This window comes from Oncorhynchus mykiss, chromosome 11, assembly GCF_013265735.2.
Source record: "Oncorhynchus mykiss isolate Arlee chromosome 11, USDA_OmykA_1.1, whole genome shotgun sequence".
Lineage (NCBI taxonomy): Eukaryota > Metazoa > Chordata > Actinopteri > Salmoniformes > Salmonidae > Oncorhynchus > Oncorhynchus mykiss.
The window spans coordinates 59,411,863-59,429,531 of NC_048575.1; the positions used below are offsets into that span (position 1 = coordinate 59,411,863).

Sequence of the window (17,669 nt, forward strand, 5' to 3'; positions counted from 1 at the left end):
GTGTCCGTGTGTCGAATATGTTTGTGAGAGTGAGGTTGAAGTGAGAATGGTAAAAGGCAGGACCCCTGCTCACGTCTGTCCTTCCACCCACCCCTTCAGTACCAGGCATCAAGTGATTTAGGTCACACAAGCTCTTAGTGTATTAGAACAAGGCCAAACAGCACAGAGTCCACAGACCAGCAGGGTTCATTCAGATGAGGTATCTCACGATCTTCATTACAATACTCCTGCAGCACACAACAAAAGACACATGTACAGTATCAGTCAAAGGTTTGGACAAACCTACTAATTTTTCTTTATTTTTACTATTTTCTACATTGTTGAATATTAGTGAAGACATCAGAACTATGAAATAACACATATGGAAGCATGTAGTAACCAAAAAAGTGTTAAACAAATCCAAATATATTTGAGATTTGAGATTCTTCAAAGTAGCCACCCTTTGCCTTGATGACAGCTTTGCACACTCTTGGCACTCTCAACCAGCTTCACCTGGAATACTTTCCCAACAGTCTTGAAATATTTCCCACATATGCGGAGTACTTGTTGGCTGCTTTTCATTCACTCTACGGTCTAACTCATCTCAAACCATCTCAATTGGGTTGAGGTTGGGTGATTGTGGAGGCCAGGTCATCTGATGCAGCACTCCATCACTCTCCTTCATGGTCAAATAGCCCTTACACAGCCTAGAGGTGTGTTGGGTCATTGTCCTTTTGAAAAACAAATGATAGTGCCACTAAGCGCAAACCAGATGGGACGGCGTATCGCTGCAGAATGCTGTGGTAGCCATGCTGGTTAAGTGTGCCTTGAATTCTAAATAAATCACAGACAGTGTCTCCTCTGAACAGTTGATGTTGAGATGTGTCTGTTACTTGAACTCTGTGAAGCATTTATTTGGGCTACAATTTCTGAGGCTGGTAACACTAATGAACTTAACTTTTAATAAAGCACACCTGTTAATTGAAATGCACTTCCACCTCATGAAGCTGGTTTAGCGCATGCAAAGAGTGTGCAAAGCTTTCATCAAGGCCAACGGGATTTGTTTAACACATTGTTGGTTACTACATGATTCCATATGTGTCATTTCATAGTTTTATTCAACAATGTAGAAAAAAAAAGTAAAAATGAAGAAAAACCCTTGAATGAGTAGGTGTATTGACTGGTACTGTATATCTTAGATACACATGCATTGTATTGCACATACATACAAATAGTCTGTAAATGAAAGACAAAAACATACAACAAAAACAAAACATTGATATTAAAGCTAAACCAAACCATTACGGATTATGTGTTGTTGGGTGAGAAATAAAAACCGAAGTGTCTTTCATTAGGAAGGCAGGCAAATAGTATTTTAGGCTTCAGTACCATCTGCACTGACACTTTAGTTTTTCCGTTTTTCCTTTCTGCACAGAGCAGAGAAGACCATATTTTATAACCCAATTTTTCATTATTTAAATGTTTTAATTTAACCTTTTATTTAACTAGGCAAGTCAGTTAAAAACAAATTATTATTTACAATAACGGTCTGCCGGGGAACAGTGGGTTAACTGCCTTGTTCAGGGGCAGAATGACAGATTTTTACCTTGTCAGCTCAGGGATTCAATTCAGCAACTTTTCAGTTACTGTCCCAACGCTCTAACCACTAGGCTACCTGCCACGAATGAATAAATCATCTAAATCAGTCTCTTACACGTGCTGGCTATCAACACACACACACACACATTTTTGAGATCACGTCATTTAGATATTCAAAAGAAATGGATTAAAATGTATGATGTGTTTATATTATCATTCAAAATATATGTATATTAATATATAAAAATCTTTATGTTTCAAACACAATATATTCAACTTAATCTATAAGGAGTTGATAATTGAGAAAAAACAGTAATACTTGACCTGCACATCCTATAATTTCTTCCCCACATTTCAATACTGTTTGTCACCCAGTAATGCTGTTCATGACGGTATAGTATTATCTATACAATGACACATTTACAATACAGCAAAACTAAAATCCCTTACTGGGATTGTGTCCAGTTTAGTTCATTCAAATGTGGGGAACCATGTCATCCTATTTTACACCTTGATTTGTTCCACTAATAATGTACTGTTCTCGCCAAAGTGGTCAGTACTTATACATGTGCTTGTCTGCATGTGTGTGTGTATGTGTTATAGTTATGTGACTAATGTATGAGTGCCTGTGTGTCTGCTGAAAGGTAATGGCTACAAAGTGGATAGACTGGAACCAAACAGAAATAGTGCAGAAAATGAAGGCTGTTGTTAATGGGGTTAAAGAGAATAAGTGCCTGGACAGAATGTGCTTGTAACAATCACTAGTCACTAATTCTCTAAACCTTTTAGGCTTGATCTTACAGGCGTCAGGTGGAGGAGGGTAGTTGAACTGAAAAACAGTTGGGAGCATGAAAAAAATATTTTAAAACGTATGCACTTACTACTCACTCTGTAAGTCGCTCTGGATAAGAGCATCTGCTAAATTACGAAAATGTAATTGGGGTAGAATTTCATTCAGCACTTGACAGTTTCTATACTGAACAAAAATATAAATGCGTTATAGTTATAGTTCATATAAGGAAATCAGTCAATTGAAATAAATGATTTAGGCCCTAAACTATGGATTTCACATGACTGGGCAGGGGCGCAACTATGGGTAGGCCTGGCAAGGTATAAGCCCACCCACTTGGGAGCCAGGCCCAGCCAATCAGAACGAGTTTTTCCCCCACAAAAATGGCTTTATTACAGACAGAAATACTCCTCAGTTTCATCAGCTGTCTGGGTGGCTTGTCCCAGATGATCCCTCAGGTAAAGAAGCCAGATGTGGAGGTCCTGGGCTGGCGTGGTCTGCGGTTGTGAGGCTGGTTGGACATACTGCCAAATTCTCTAAAATGAGGTTGAGGCGGCTTATGGTAGAGAAATTAACATTAAATCCTCTGGCAACAGTTCTGGTGGACATTCCTGCAGTCAGTTTGCATGCACGCTCAAAACTTGAGACATCTGTGGCATTGTGCTGTGTGACAAAACTGCACATTTTAGAGTGGCCTTTTATTGTCCCCAGAACAAGGTGCACCTGTGTAATGATCATGCTGTTTAATCAGCATCTTGTTATGTCACACCTATCAGGTGGATGGATTGACTTGGCAAAGGAGAAATGCTCACTAACAGATATGTAAATAAATTTGTGCACAACATTTTTGAGAAATACGCTTTTTGTGCGCATGTAACATTTCTCCGCTCTTTTATTTCAGCTCATGAAACCAACACTTTACATGTTGCATTTATATTTTTGTTCAGTATAGTTTGCATGCTATGTTTATCACATCACTCCCAGCAACCCCTCTAGCTCAATATGTTGGGTTGAGAATGGTATTCTGTGCGTCTTCCACTGTCCTCCAGAGCACATGCCAGATCCCTGTAGCTGCCCTCAGAATCCTTAAGGGCCACATCAGAATGTGATTGTTTGTGAACTTTAAATCTAAACCAAGTAAACACTACGCCAGTATCAAGAACTTTGTATAAAAATGATGTTCAGTGTGTAAGTCTCTTTTAATATAAAACATTAAATATGCAACCAAACCGTGGGCGCTAGTCAGAATCAACTTCTAACTGGCTGGATCAATTTGGATTAAAAGGTACATTTTACAGTACATTTTAATTAAAACTTCAGATTTCAACTACACACAACTTATTATTCAGATTATTATAACTCTTCGTTTTATAATCATATTATTGTCTTGGTATTATCTTATCACAAAATATACACACAGAAGGCCAGACAGTGGGTACAATACTTCCAGCCCAAATTCTACATTCCTAACAGTAATTACAAAATAATCATCTCCCCTAAGACATGAAGTGCACAAGTCAGGGGACTTCTCCCTTATTCAGTTTCTTAAAGGCAAAATACTGACAGTGTCTTCACCAGCTGATCCCAGATCAACCTGTCCACAGCTCTTCAACACTGGGATTCAGGACCAGGTTTAAGCTCAGGTGAACCTGGATCAGTGCCTGGGAGTCAGTGTCCCCACTAGCAGCCCTTCCTGGCTGCAGCTCACTGAACAGTGGTGTGCTATGGGAGGCCTGAGCAGCATGCTCTGTCTGTCTGTAGTAAGATGCCAATATGCTGTCAGTAGCCACCATGGGCTTTCTTCAGCGCTATAGCAACATCAGACAGTTCTGTATAAATGCATCTACAGGTCCAGAGCAGACTGATCTGTCATGTAGGCTGTAGAACTATACACTGTGGTGTAGAATTCACACTCTGCCTAGATATTAATGTGTGGGATGATGGATTAGTTTTAGGGATGTGTAGGTTCTAGCTACAATACACTTTATATCCTGTAAATGACTCACTGCACGATATAAGTGTTATATGTGTTTCAATGGTAAAGCACCAAAGGACTGGGTGTGTGCAGTGCACAGGCTGAAGTCTCCTCAACATCAACACAGATATGGATTAGGCTGTGGAAACCTACAGTGAAAAGTGCTCATTTACCTCCATAGATACAGCTTCAATTACCAGTGGAGTGAAAGTGGGACAGTGTTTGGATGGTAATATGTCACAACATACCTAGTTTGTGTGAGGAAAAGTACTCTGGTTGTGTGGTTCTCTCTGAGCTAACTCCGTCCGAGAGCAACTCCAGACAGGTCGTTCAATACAGGCCTCAATCAACTATCATTATTATATTAGCCTAGTTAAATAAAGGTTAAATGTATTTAACTATCACAGTCCCTATATCTGCTGCTAACAACAGAGGAAGCAGCCTTGGGACCATGTCACTCAACATCTAATATGGTTATACTGTATGTACAGTGCCGTGAAGAAGTATTTGCCCCCTTTCTGATTTTCTCTATTTTTGCATATTATTGATACAGAATGTTATCAGATCTTCAACCAAAACCTAAGCTTACAAATAACAAATGAATGCTTATTTTATGTATTTAATTAAAGTTACGCAACACCCAATTTCCCTGTGTGAAAAAGTAATTGCCCCCTTACACTCAATAACTGGTTGTGCCACCTTTAGCTGCAATGACTCCAACCAAACGCTTCCTGTAGTTGTTCCATCAGTCTCTCACGTCGCTGTGGAGGAGTTTTGGCCCATCCTTCCATGCAGAACTGCTTTAACTCAGCGACATTTGTGGGTTTTCAAGTGTTTGGTAGGAGTCATTGCAGCTTAAGGTGGCACAACCAGTTATTGAGTGTAAGGGGGCAATTACTTTTTCACACAGGGGCATTGGATGTTGCACTTTAAACTTTGTTTAATGAAATAAGTATGTAATTGTCGTGTTATTTGTTCACTCAGGTTCCCTTTATCTAATATTAGGTTTTGGTTGAAGATCTGATTACATTCTGTATCAAAACTATGCAAAAGTAGAGACAATTTGAAAGGGGAAAATACTTTTTCAGGGCAATGTAGGTCTAAACCTGGTTCCTCCTGCAATGGAGAAAAGAACAGAGTGCATTTAAATTGTTTACCAGGCACAGACATAGATGGAGAACTAATTCAAGCTTTGGAGTCTGTACCTACTGCACATTCTCGATACCAGTTAATAAAATAGGGGTCAAAATAAATGTCCATCCTTTTGGGGGCCATAAGCGAGATTTGGTTGGGTCAAATACACTGCATTTCAAACAGTCAGCAATAATCTAATTAATTCAGGGCTTGTGATATTATACCCAGGCTAAATATATAAAGTCTTTCACAACTATCAGACCCACTAATAATTTAATTATTTTATCAAAATAGTTTAAATCAGTTTTTTTGCAATAATCACTTCTCTGTCTTTCAAGTCGGTCTATGAAAATGGCATTTTCGTTACAAATTTAACCAGAACCATGCATAATGCACATCCACTAATAATGACTAACTTCTTGTAGCAGGCATTATCGAAAACTAACACAGGTCTCATAAGCACGTGCTAGTGAGTAGCCAGCTAATCTTAATCTTTTAAGTTTAGCAAACTTGGATATATTTGCAAGCTAACAAGGCATAACAGTTGAATTGTTATGAGCACACCCTTCCGTTTGAACAGCATGCTAGCCTGCCCACTTTGTTGAAATCAAGTGGCCTACCGTATTTCCCCGAATTAAAACGAGTTGCCCATTCCTTATATAATTGCGTTTTGTGTTTTATAAATGTGCATTAAGCATAGACTAGACAGCTAGTATAACAGTCTTTGGCTAAAATGCTACTAGTGGAACGTGATACCGCACGGCAAACTGAGCATTCATTTTTCAGAATCAATGTTCATTGATACTCCCGTTTTAGTACTGATTGCTCTGCGATCAATTTGAATATTTGAGACATAAAAAGGGTATCGTTAGAAATGTTAACGTGTCCTCTATTACAGTACAATTATGTCCCAATGCGTTTCCGTGTCCATATGATCGATTTTGTGGGACCAAAGCTCAAATGCATATAGCGAGTTGAAACCTCTTGTCAGAGAGGAATTAGTGATCTCTCAGCTTTGTTGTAAGTGAAAAGAGGAGGGTCTTGGTATGTGTGTGTGTGTGTGTGTGTGTGTGTGTGTGTGTGTAAACAGAGAGGAAGAGGCGAAGCGAGAGTTTTCGCTCTCGCCAAAATCAGTCCTCCAAAAAAAATGCGGTTCTATGGTCTTATTTTGGACCTAAGCTTGTCGCCTGCCTTCCTGCCTTTGCGAAAACGACTCCCATTGTCAGGGCGAAGACATGAGCATTTCATCATTATATCCAGTACTCTGGTGTAAATGGGAAGGTGCACACAGCACAGGAGTGAAGGAGACGAGACCAGAAAGAGATGAGAACAAGCGGACATAAACGCTCATAAAATCAAAAAATATTCTTGTGATACAGGCATTTGGAATATTGCGCAAAAACATACATTCGAATTAATCTAATTAATTCGATATATCGCCCAGCCCTATCCCCCACTTAACGGTGTAGAGACAAATGTTCATTTTAAAGTTAATTTCCTGCAATTCTACACATTTTTCCATGGGGCAGAGAGAAAATGTTGCAGTTTAACAACACATTTCCAGCAATTCTACCCATTTTGCCATGGGGTGGATAGAAATCTTTTCAGTTTGAATGCCATGTTAATATGATATCTGAGTGAGAATTACTAACAAAATCAAATGAGGGCCCCCTGGATGTCAGGGCCCCTGGGCAAATGCCTTGTGTGCCAGGTCAGTATTCGACCATGATTACTATAAGTTAGATAGCTGGCTAGACAAGCTACCAATCTAAAATTGCTAGCTGACATGGCTAATTGAGTGACTGTCAGTGACTGACATAAAAAGTTAAAAACTGCTGATGCACAACCACATTTTGAAATTGCACCTGGTGTATTCTACTATTATTTCTCTCATTAGTAAATTGAGACCCTGACTGAGTTCCTAAAAATAAATATATAAATGGCTAAAATGGGTATCGTTATATATATATATATATATGTGTGTGTGTGTATTTTCTACATTGTAGAATAATAGTGAAGACATCAAAGCTATGAAATAACACATATGGAATCATGTAGTAACCAAAAAAGTGTTAAACAAATCCAAATATATATATATATATATATATATATATATATATATTTCAGATTCTTCAAAGTAGCCACCCTTTGCCTCGATGACAGCTTTGCACACTTTTGGCATTCTCTCAACCAGCTTCATGAGGTAGTCACCTGGAATGCATTTCAATTAACAGGTGTGCCTTGTTAAAAGTACATTTATGGAATTTCTTTCCTTCTTAATGCGTTTGAGCCAATCAGTTAAGTTGTGACAAGGTAGGGGTGGTATACAGAAGATAGTCCTATTTGGTAAAATACCAAGTTCATATTATGGCAAGATCAAATAAGATAAGAGAAACGACAGTCCATCATTACTTTAAGACACGAAGGCCAATCAATCTGGAAAATTTCAAGAACTTTTAAAGTTTCTTCAAGTGCAGTCGCAAAAACCCTCAAGCGCTATGATGAAACTGGCTCTCATGAGGACCGCCACAGGAAAGGAAGACCCGGAGTTACCTCTGCTGCAGAGGATAAATTCATTCGAATTAACAGATTGCAGCCCAAATAAATAATTGAGTTCAAGTAACAGACACATCTCAACATCAACTGTTCAGAGGAGACTGTGTGCATCAGGCCTTCATGGTTGAATTGCTGCAAAGAAACCACTACTAAAGGACACCAATAAGAAGAAGAGACTTGCTTGGACCAAGAAACACGAGCAATGGGCATTAGATCTGTCCATTGGTCTGATGAGTACAAATTTGCCATTTTTGGTTCCAACCGCTGTGTCTTTGTGAGACGCAGAGTAGGTGAACGAATGATCTCCGCATGTGTGGTTCCCACTGTAAAGCATGGAGGAGGTGGTGAGATGGCGTGGGGGTGATTTGCTGGTGACACTGTCATATATTTAGAATCCAAGGCACACTTAACCAGCACGGTTACCACAGCTTTCTGCAGCAATACGCCATCCCATCTAGTTTGCGCTTAGTGGGACTATCATTTCCTTTTCAAAAGGACAATGACATTTTATTTCACCAAGGAGAGTGATGGAGTGCTGCATCAGATGACCTGGCATCCACAATCACCCGACCTCAACCCAATTGAGATGGTTTGAGATGAGTTGGACTGCAGAGTGAAGGAAAAGCAGCCAACAAATGCTCAGCATGTGGGAACTCCTTCAAGACTGTTGGAAAAGCATTCCAGGTGAAGCTGGTTGAGAGAATGCCAAGAGTGTACAAAGCTGTCATCAAGGCAAAGGGTGGCTACTTTGAAGAATCTCAAATCTCAAATATATTTGGATTTGTTTAACACTTTTTTGGTTACTACATGATTCCATTTGTGTTATTTCATAGTTTTGATGTCCTCACTATTATTTTACAATTTAGAAAATAGTAAAAAATAAAGAAAAACCCTTGAATGAGTAGGTGTCTCCAAACTTTTGACTGGTAGTTTGTGTGATATATATATATATATACACACACACACACATTACATACATACATACATACATACATACATACACACACACATGTCTTTCTATAAACTTCTGAAGCATTATTTTTGTCTCTCTGTCTGTCTGTCCATCTGTCCGTTAGACAGGATGGACTTCATCTCATCCCAGTATACAAGTGGAGGAGAGGAGAACTGATTTAGATGGGTTGCTGTTCAATCACTAAAACCCCTAGAAACAGATGTGCTGAGCAGAGGAAAGGTGCATTGTGGGTAGCGTGTGTGGAGCACCTGATTCTTTTGGAAGCCTCTTTGGGGCCCCTTTTCTATGGTATTCAATCTCCCATCTCTCTCACACACCCCCACACAGCTCAGTGTTAGGTCAGGGAGGATCTAGAAAAGGTCCCTTCTCTCCCTTGACTCTGTAAAAAATATGACCTCTGTGTGTACATGGGGAGGTACACTGTGTTGTGAGTGTGTGAGACATTCACATTCTCATGCACACAGAGGTCCACATCCAGACCCCCATTCCTCCAGGGCCAGTGGTGGAGCAGTCTCCTGGGCCTGGGTGGGTCCAGTGATGGGGTAGGATGGGTCTGGTCTAGGCTTAGAAGATTTCAGAGCACGTACTCCAGTCCTGACTGTCCTTAGCCTCCCAGTATCCACCCTTGTACACAAAGGTTGTCTCCCCAGTGATGGCGTTCTTCCTCTTGTGGAACCACTGTGGCTGGAAGCCCTCATACTCTCGACCTGGGGAAGAGACACAAGCGTCACTCAAATTAAGGGCTCAGGGAGTTATTCTGTATGGTTTACTGTCACTCCCACACATTAGACACCTCTATGTCTCTGGCTCTGAAACAGTACAGGCATAGTAAGGCCAAGTCAAGTCTGAATGAAAAGGGCATATGGCAGCAGGACCGGGTCATAGTCTGGACCAGTAGGTACAAGGGAGAAGCAGTCAGCATGCAGACCCCATACAAAGAACGCCTTCCAGGTCATCTTTATTGCAGTCATGATTATCAGCTTTTTCCATATTTGAACTTTGCAAACTTCTGAAGCTTTTTGTGCAAGAATGATGCAGAAGAGCTAATCCATGCTTTCGTCACTTCTAGATTAGACTACTGCAATGCTCGATTCTCCAGCTACCCGGATAAAGCACTAAATAAACTTCAGTTAGTGCTAAAAACGGCTGCTAGAATCTTGACTAGAACCCCAACATTTGATCATATTCTTCCAGTGCTAACCTCTACACTGGCTTCCTGTTAAGGCTAGGGCTGATTTCCAGGTTTTTACTGCTAACCTACAAAGCATTACATGGACTTGCTCCTACCTATCTCTCCGATTTGGTCCTGCCTTACATACAGTTGAAGTCAGAAGTTTACATACACTTTAGCCAAATACATTTAAACTCAGTTTTTCTCAATTCCTGACATTTAATCCTAGTAAAAATTCCCTGTCTTAGGTTAGGATCACCACTTTATTTTAAGGATGTTAAATGTCAGAATAATAGTAGAGAGAATTATTTATTTCAGCTTTTATTTCTTTCATTACATTCCCAGTGGGTCAGAAGTTTACATACACTCAATTAGTATTTGGTAGCATTGCCTTTAAATTGTTTAACTTGGGTCAAACGTTTCAGGTAGCCTTCCACAAGCTTCCCACAATAAATTGGGTGAATTTTGGCCCATTCCTCCTGACAGAGCTGGTGTAACTGAGTCAGGTTTGTAGGCCTCCTTGCTCACAGACACCTTTTCACTTTTGCCCACAAATCCTCTATAGGATTGAGGTCAGGGCTTTGTGATGGCCACTCCAATACCTTGACGTCGTTGTACTTAAGCCATTTTGCCACAACTTTGGAAGTATGCTTGGGGTCATTGTCTATTTGGAAGACCCATTTGCGACCAAGCTTTAACTTGATGTCTAACTGATGTCTTGAGATGTTGCTTCAATATATACACATAATTTTATGGTGTAATTTTATGGTGTTTTATGGTGGATGGTGTTCTTCGGCTTGCAAGCCTTCCCCTGTTTCCTCCAAGCACAACGATGGTCATTATGGCCAAATAGTCCTATTTTTGTTTCATCAGACCAGAGGACATTTCTCTAAAATGTATGATCTATGTCCCCATGTGCAGTTGTTTGTACAGATGAACGTGGTACGTTCAGGCATTTGGAAATTGCTCCCAAGGATGAACCAGACTTGTGGAGGTCTACAATTTTTTCTGAGGTCTTGGCTGATTTCTTTTGATTTTCCCATGATGTCAAGCAAAGAGGCACTGAGTTTGAAGGTAGGCCTTGAAATACATCCACAGGTACACATCCAATTGACTCAAATGATGTCAATTAGTCTATCAGAAGCTTCCAAAGCCATGACATCATTTTCTGGATTTTTCCAAGCTGTTTAACTTACTGTATGTATTTCACTTATACACTTACACTTAGTGTACATAAACTTCTGACCCACTGGAATTGTGATACAGTGAATTATAAGTGAAATAATCTGTCTGTAAACAATTGTTGGAAAAAATCCTTGTGTCATGCACAAAGTAGATGTCCTAACCGACTTGCCAAAACTATAGTTTGTTAACAAGAAATTTGTGGAGTGGTTGAAAAACGAGTTTTAATGACTCCAACCTAAGTGTATGTAAACTTCTGACTTCAGCTGTACCTACACGTACAAGACGCAGGCCTCCTTATTGTCCCTAGAATGTCTAAGCAAACAGCTGGAGGCAGGGCTTTCTCCTATAGAGCTACATTTTTATGGAATGGTCTACCTATCCATGTGAGAGACGCAGACTCGGTCTCAACCTTTAAGTCTTTACTGAAGACTCATCTCTAAGTGTAGTCTGGCCCAGGGGTGTGAAGGTGAATGACAAGGCACTGGAGCAACGAACTGCCCTTGCCGTCTCTGCCTGGCCGCCTCCCCTCTCGCCACTGGGATTCTCTGCCTCTGACCCTACTACGGGGACTGAGTCACTTTGTTGCCGTCCCTATGAGGGGTGCATCAGTTGAGTGGGTTTAGTCACAGACATGATCTTCCTGTCTGGTTTTGTGCCCCCCTCGGGCTCGTATAGTAGAGGAGATCTTTGTGGGCTATACTCAGCCTTGTCTCAGGGTAGTGAGTTGGTGGTCTGTTGATATCCCTCTAGTGGTGTGGGGCTGTGTACTGGGGACAGTGCTTTGGCAAATTAGGTGGGGTTATATCCTGCCTGGTTGGCCCTTTCCGAGGGTATCGTCAAATGGGGCCACAGTGTCCCCCAACCCCAACTGTCTCAGCCTCCAGTATCTTTGCTGCAATAGTCTATGTGCCGGGGGGCTAGGGTCAGTCTGTTATATCTGGTGTAATTCTCCTGTTTTACCTGGTGTCCTGTGTGAATTTAAGTATGCTCCCCCTAATTCTCTCTCTCTCTCCCCCCCTGGAGGACCAGAGCCCTTGGACCATGCCTCAGGACTTTCTGGCCTGACGACTCCTGGCTGTCCCCAGTCCACCTGGTTCTGCTGCTGCTCCAGTTTCAATTGTTCTGCCTACCGCACCTGCTGTCTCGACCTCTGAATGCTTGGCTATGAAAAGCCAACTGACATTTACTCCTTAGATACTGACCTGGTGCACCCTCTACATCCACTGTGATTATTATTTGACCCTGCCGGTCATCTATGAACGTTTGAACATGTTGAACAACAACCTGGTCTTAAATGGCCATGTACTCTTATAATCTCCCCTTCGCACAGCCAGAAGAGGACTGGCCACCCCTCAGAGCCTGGTTCCTCTGTAGGTTTCTTCCTAGGTTCCTGCCTTTCTAGAGAGTTTTTCCTAGCAACTGTGCTTCTACATCTGCATTGCTTGCTGTTTGGGGTTTTAGGCTGGGTTTCTGTATAAGCACTTTCTGACATTTGCTGATGTAAAAAGGGCTTTATAAATACATTTGATTTGATCTTAGATGTGCAGCGTGACTGCAAAAAAGACAACCTGGAACGCTGTCATAACCACAAAGCAGTGGCATAAAGTAACTAAGTAAAAAATACTTTGAAGTACTACTGAAGTATTTTTTTGGGGATCTGTACTTTACCATTTATATTTGACAACTTTTACTCCACTACATTCCGAAAGAAAATATGTACTTTTTACTCCCATACATTTTCCCTGATGCCCGAATGTACTTGTTACATTTAGAATGCTCAGGCAGGAGGACATCAATACGGTCCAATTCACACACCTTTCAATATAACGCCTTGCCATCCCTACTGTCTCTGATCTGGTGGACTAAACACTAAATACTGCATTTGTATATTATGTCTGAGAGTTGGACTGTGCCCCTGGCTCTCTTTAAAAATAAATGTTTTTTTAAAGAGACAATCGTGCCATCTAGTTTGCCGAAAATAAGGAATTTGATGTCTTTTACTTTGACTCATTTATGAAAATGAAGTACTTTTTCCACCGCTGTACATTTTAAACCAGATACTATTAGACTTTTACTCAAGTCGTATATTACTGGGTGACATTCACTTTTACTTGAGTCATTTTCTATTAAGGTACACTACAAAAAGTATGTGGACACTTGCTCGATGAACATGTTATTCCAAAATCATTAATATAGGAGTTGCACCCCCTTTTCTGCTATAACAGCCTCCACTCAGCTGGGAAAGCTTTCCACTAGATGTTGGAACATTGCGGCAGAGACTTGCTTCCATTCAGCCCCAAGAGCATTAGTGAGGTCGGGCACTGATGTTGGGCGATTAGGCCCTATTCGCAGTCGGCGTTCCAATTCATCCCAGAGGTGTTCGATGGGGTTAAGGTAAGGGCTCTGTGCAGGCCAGTCAAGTTCTTACACCGATCTCGACAAACCATTTCTGTATGACCTCGCTTTGTGCATGGGGGCACTGTCATGCTGAAACAGGAAAGGGCCTTCCTCAGAATCGTCTAGGATGTCATTGTATGCTGTAGCGTTAAGATCTCCCTTCACTGGAACTAAGGGGCCTAGCCCGAACCATGAAAAACCACCCCAGACCAATATTCCTCCCCCACCAAACTTTACAGTTGGCGCTATGCATTGGGGCAGGTAGCGTTTTGTCCGTCGGACTGCCAGATGGTGAAGCGTGATTCATCACTCCAGAAAACGCATTTCCACTGCTCCAGAGTCCAATGGCGGTGAGCTTTACACCACTCCAGCAGACGCTTGGTATTGTGCATGGTGATCTTAGGCTTGTGTGCGGCTTGCTTAGCCATGGAAACCCATTTCATTAAGCTCCCAACGAACAGTTCTTGTGCTGACATTGCTTCCAGAGGCAGTTTGGAACTCAGTAGTGAGTGTTGCAACCGAGGACAGACGATTTTTACGTGCTACACACTTTAGCACTCGCCAGTCCCGTTCCATGAGCTTGTGTGGCCTACAACTTCGCGGCTGATTCGTTGTTGCGCCTAGACTTTTTCACATCACAATAACAGCACTTACAGTTGACCGGAGCAGCTCTAGCAGGGCAGAAATTTGAAGAATTGACTTGTTGGAAAGATGGCATCCTATGACAGTGCCACGTTGAAAGTCACTGAGCTCTTCAGTAAGGCCATTCTACTGCGTGCTCTATTTTATACACCTGTCAGCAACAGTGTGGCTGAAATAGCCAAATCCACAAATTTGAAGGGGTGTCCACATACTTTGTACATATTGTGTATCTTTACTTTTACTTAAGTATGACAACTGGGTACTTTTTCCACCACAAATGGGAGGGTCAACATAAAAATATGGGGTGGGGGAGGGTGATGCACAACAGGGCCAGGCCAGCCCCACTCACCAGAGTCATCATAATCACACTCTGACCACCAACAGAGGGAGGAAAAGAGAGACGTGTCATGGGTACATCAAATACAGCCTACAATAGGTCACAGCGCTACACAGAGTGTTGGACTATAACAATGTTACCAGGATTAGAAGTGTCTGTTGTGTCCTCTCTCTACAATCTTCCCCTAGTAGCCTTCAGTAGCTCTTCACTTCAATCCTAATCTGTTCTTTTCCTCTACTTGACCTGTCATTACCCCTCCATTTGTCATGAGGCTCACTTCAGGTAATACTGTTATTCTCATAATAATTTACATAAAGGTCATGGGACCTGGAGGAATGATTCAAAGTTATGTGACTGAAAAAATACCTTTATAGAAATCCCTCAATCAATCCAGCCCTACTTCTGGAATGTCTGAAGTGTCCTCTCTCCCCACTTCGCTACCCAGACCCTTTCTATCAGTCTTTTTCTTTATCAACTCTCCCTTTACCTTTCTCTCCACCCTGCTCACTTTCTCCATGTCTTACCGTTGTCCAGTGCATCTGTGGCCTCTGCCTCTCTCCTCCTCCTCACAGCTCTCTGTTTCTCCTCTAGTCTCTGTTTCTCAGAGTTGGCCTCGTCCCATCTCCCTGCTTCCATCAGCCTCTGGTCCGGTCTCAGCCGGCTGTCCGTCAGCCCCACCCCATCCTCCGGCTCATTCAACGTCAGCGCCAGCGAGGAGAAGAAGTACATGTTCTCAGCGTTATCCCTGACGGAGGGAGAGAGAGAGAACAGGATTAGGGAGGAAGTGCGGGAGTTGCTCTGTAATGTAGTATTCTTTACAAGTCAGTGTTTTTGTGTAAGGTGCATCATAGGCTTAGTGCGTGATCTGTGTTACTGTATAAACTGTTGTGCTGGAAAGTGCTTACGGGAGAGGGTATTTCTTCCACAGTAGTTTTGGGGACAGGGTCTGGTAGACAGTCTTCTGCTTGCCCTCGGAGCCGCTGCCCCCTTTGCTGCTCTGGACGATCTTGGAGCTCTCGATCTTATCGTCCCACGTGCCAGACAGGATATAGTGGGCCTGCCCTCCACTGTCTGACACCACCCCTGTCACCTGGACAACACACACACACAGATAGAAGAGAGGGGGGTGAGGAAATGTATCAAACCTTATGTAGAAAATAATACAATATACCTCTATAGTTTATCATAAACAACTATTATGAAAGAATAGTCCATTCAAAAATGATACATTTGCTTGTACTATCCAGCAGGGGGCAGCACACAACAATGTGACAGCCGACCCTACGAGCTCATCATGCCACAGTCAGGTTTCAGCCAGGGCTAATTAGAGGGTGATGGTGGAACATGTACCTTGCGTGGGACATCCCTGGAGAAATAGCTGTAGGGGGAGAACTTGAGCTGGCACGTCTCCTTGGTCCTGTGGTTGACTATCTCAATGTCCCCCGACTACCCATTGACAGTGGGAGGGATAGAGAAAGAGGGAGAAGCGAGGGCAGAATGGGATGAAAGACAGAACGAAAGAGGAGGAATGGATAGGAGAGAGAATTGCTGGTAAGCATCAATAGCAATCACGCATATTGCATACAGGAACAACCGATGAGTCATCGTCAGAGTTCAGAAGGAGAGAAAGAACCACTAACATCTCAACATTCCACAGCTGCATCAGAACAGCGTCTGTACCATAGAGATCTTATTAAATTGCAGTCATATTGGTCAGGGAGAAATCCAAACCAGTCTAATTGGAATGAATGGCAGTAGAGGCATAATCCTGATTTTACTAATGCAGGAAAATAAAAGTAAGGCATGTGATATCTCAGAAATTGTGTTATAGAATTATTGTCAATCTAAAATAATATATAATTATAAAACAAGTTTATACAGGTTTTATACACATAAATGTTTCAATTGTGCCATTGTATGATACAATGTCAGCACTTGTCTAAGTCCTATCACCAACAGATTTCAGCCAGTGTATGGCTGTGGATTTATTGGCTAGTTTGACTGGAAGCTAGCTAGCTAACAAACACAGTGAAGATACATTCTTCAAATTCATTATTTTACATAATATCTTATCACAGCACTGGGAAACCATGGTTACCCATCTCCCTGACTAAAATGGCTGACCTTTATTCCATCAAAAATGTTAATGTCCATTCTAGTATTCTAATTCCTGATTCTATGGTCTGTACATTCAGTCAGCCTCAGTGATATCATTGGATTCTAGAATGAAGCTCTATATAATTGACACTAAGTTGTGCTATAGGGACTGTTAATGAGAAGCTGTTTGTGAGTGTGCCATATTCTACCATATGATAAGAGTTTATTCCCTGGCCCACGTCTCCCTCCTTCTCCTCCTCCTCCAGTGAGGGACTGGTATGGTTTTTGGCACTAGCACTACACAGCTTATTCAAATAACCAACTCATCATCAAGCCTGGATGATTTGAATCAGCGGTGTAGTGCTACGGCAAACACCAAAATGTGCCCCAGGACAGAGTTTGGGAAACTCTAGTATAGAGTACAGAGTAGTTCTACAGACAGACAGACACTTACAGACTGTAATTGGGTCATCTCAGAGAGAGGGGGGGGGGGCGTTACTCGAGATGAAAGGGGAAGAAACCCCTAGAGACCACAGGCAGGCTTATTCATGTGCTATGCTGTTCTGTTCTGATTGAACTTTGCCTCTACACAACACTCATTCCAGTGGCCTGGATTACATTACAGAGATGAAGAGACGGACCCCTCTAACACACTGAGGGACTAAGTAGACCCCATGAAGTAGTTAGTAGACACACCTGGTCAATCCACAGCTTGCCCACGATGATGTTGTGCACGGTGGAGATTACCTTCCTCCACACATAGTGGTTCTCACTGGAGTGGAACTGCAGGTGAATGGCACCTGGGAAGAGGGGGAAGGGAGAAAAAAGGAGGGA

General features: G+C 41.9%; 1 protein-coding gene across 3 annotated transcripts in view; it reads right to left on the minus strand.

Moving 5' to 3' along the window:
* Positions 1-8,930: 8,930 nt before the first annotated feature.
* si:ch211-106a19.1 (PH_OSBP_ORP4 and Oxysterol_BP domain-containing protein) overlaps positions 8,931-17,669 on the minus strand; it is an 81,965-nt gene continuing 73,226 nt past the window's right edge. For all 3 annotated transcript variants that reach the window (XM_036935954.1, XM_021621639.2, XM_036935955.1), the window contains 5 exons: positions 17,532-17,635; positions 16,089-16,184; positions 15,644-15,828; positions 15,263-15,483; positions 8,931-9,713 (listed from right to left, as the gene is read on the minus strand). In XM_036935954.1, coding sequence (XP_036791849.1) covers positions 9,571-9,713; positions 15,263-15,483; positions 15,644-15,828; positions 16,089-16,184; positions 17,532-17,635 — 749 coding nt within the window. In that variant the 3' untranslated portion in view covers positions 8,931-9,570. The remainder of the gene's footprint in view (positions 9,714-15,262; positions 15,484-15,643; positions 15,829-16,088; positions 16,185-17,531; positions 17,636-17,669) is intronic.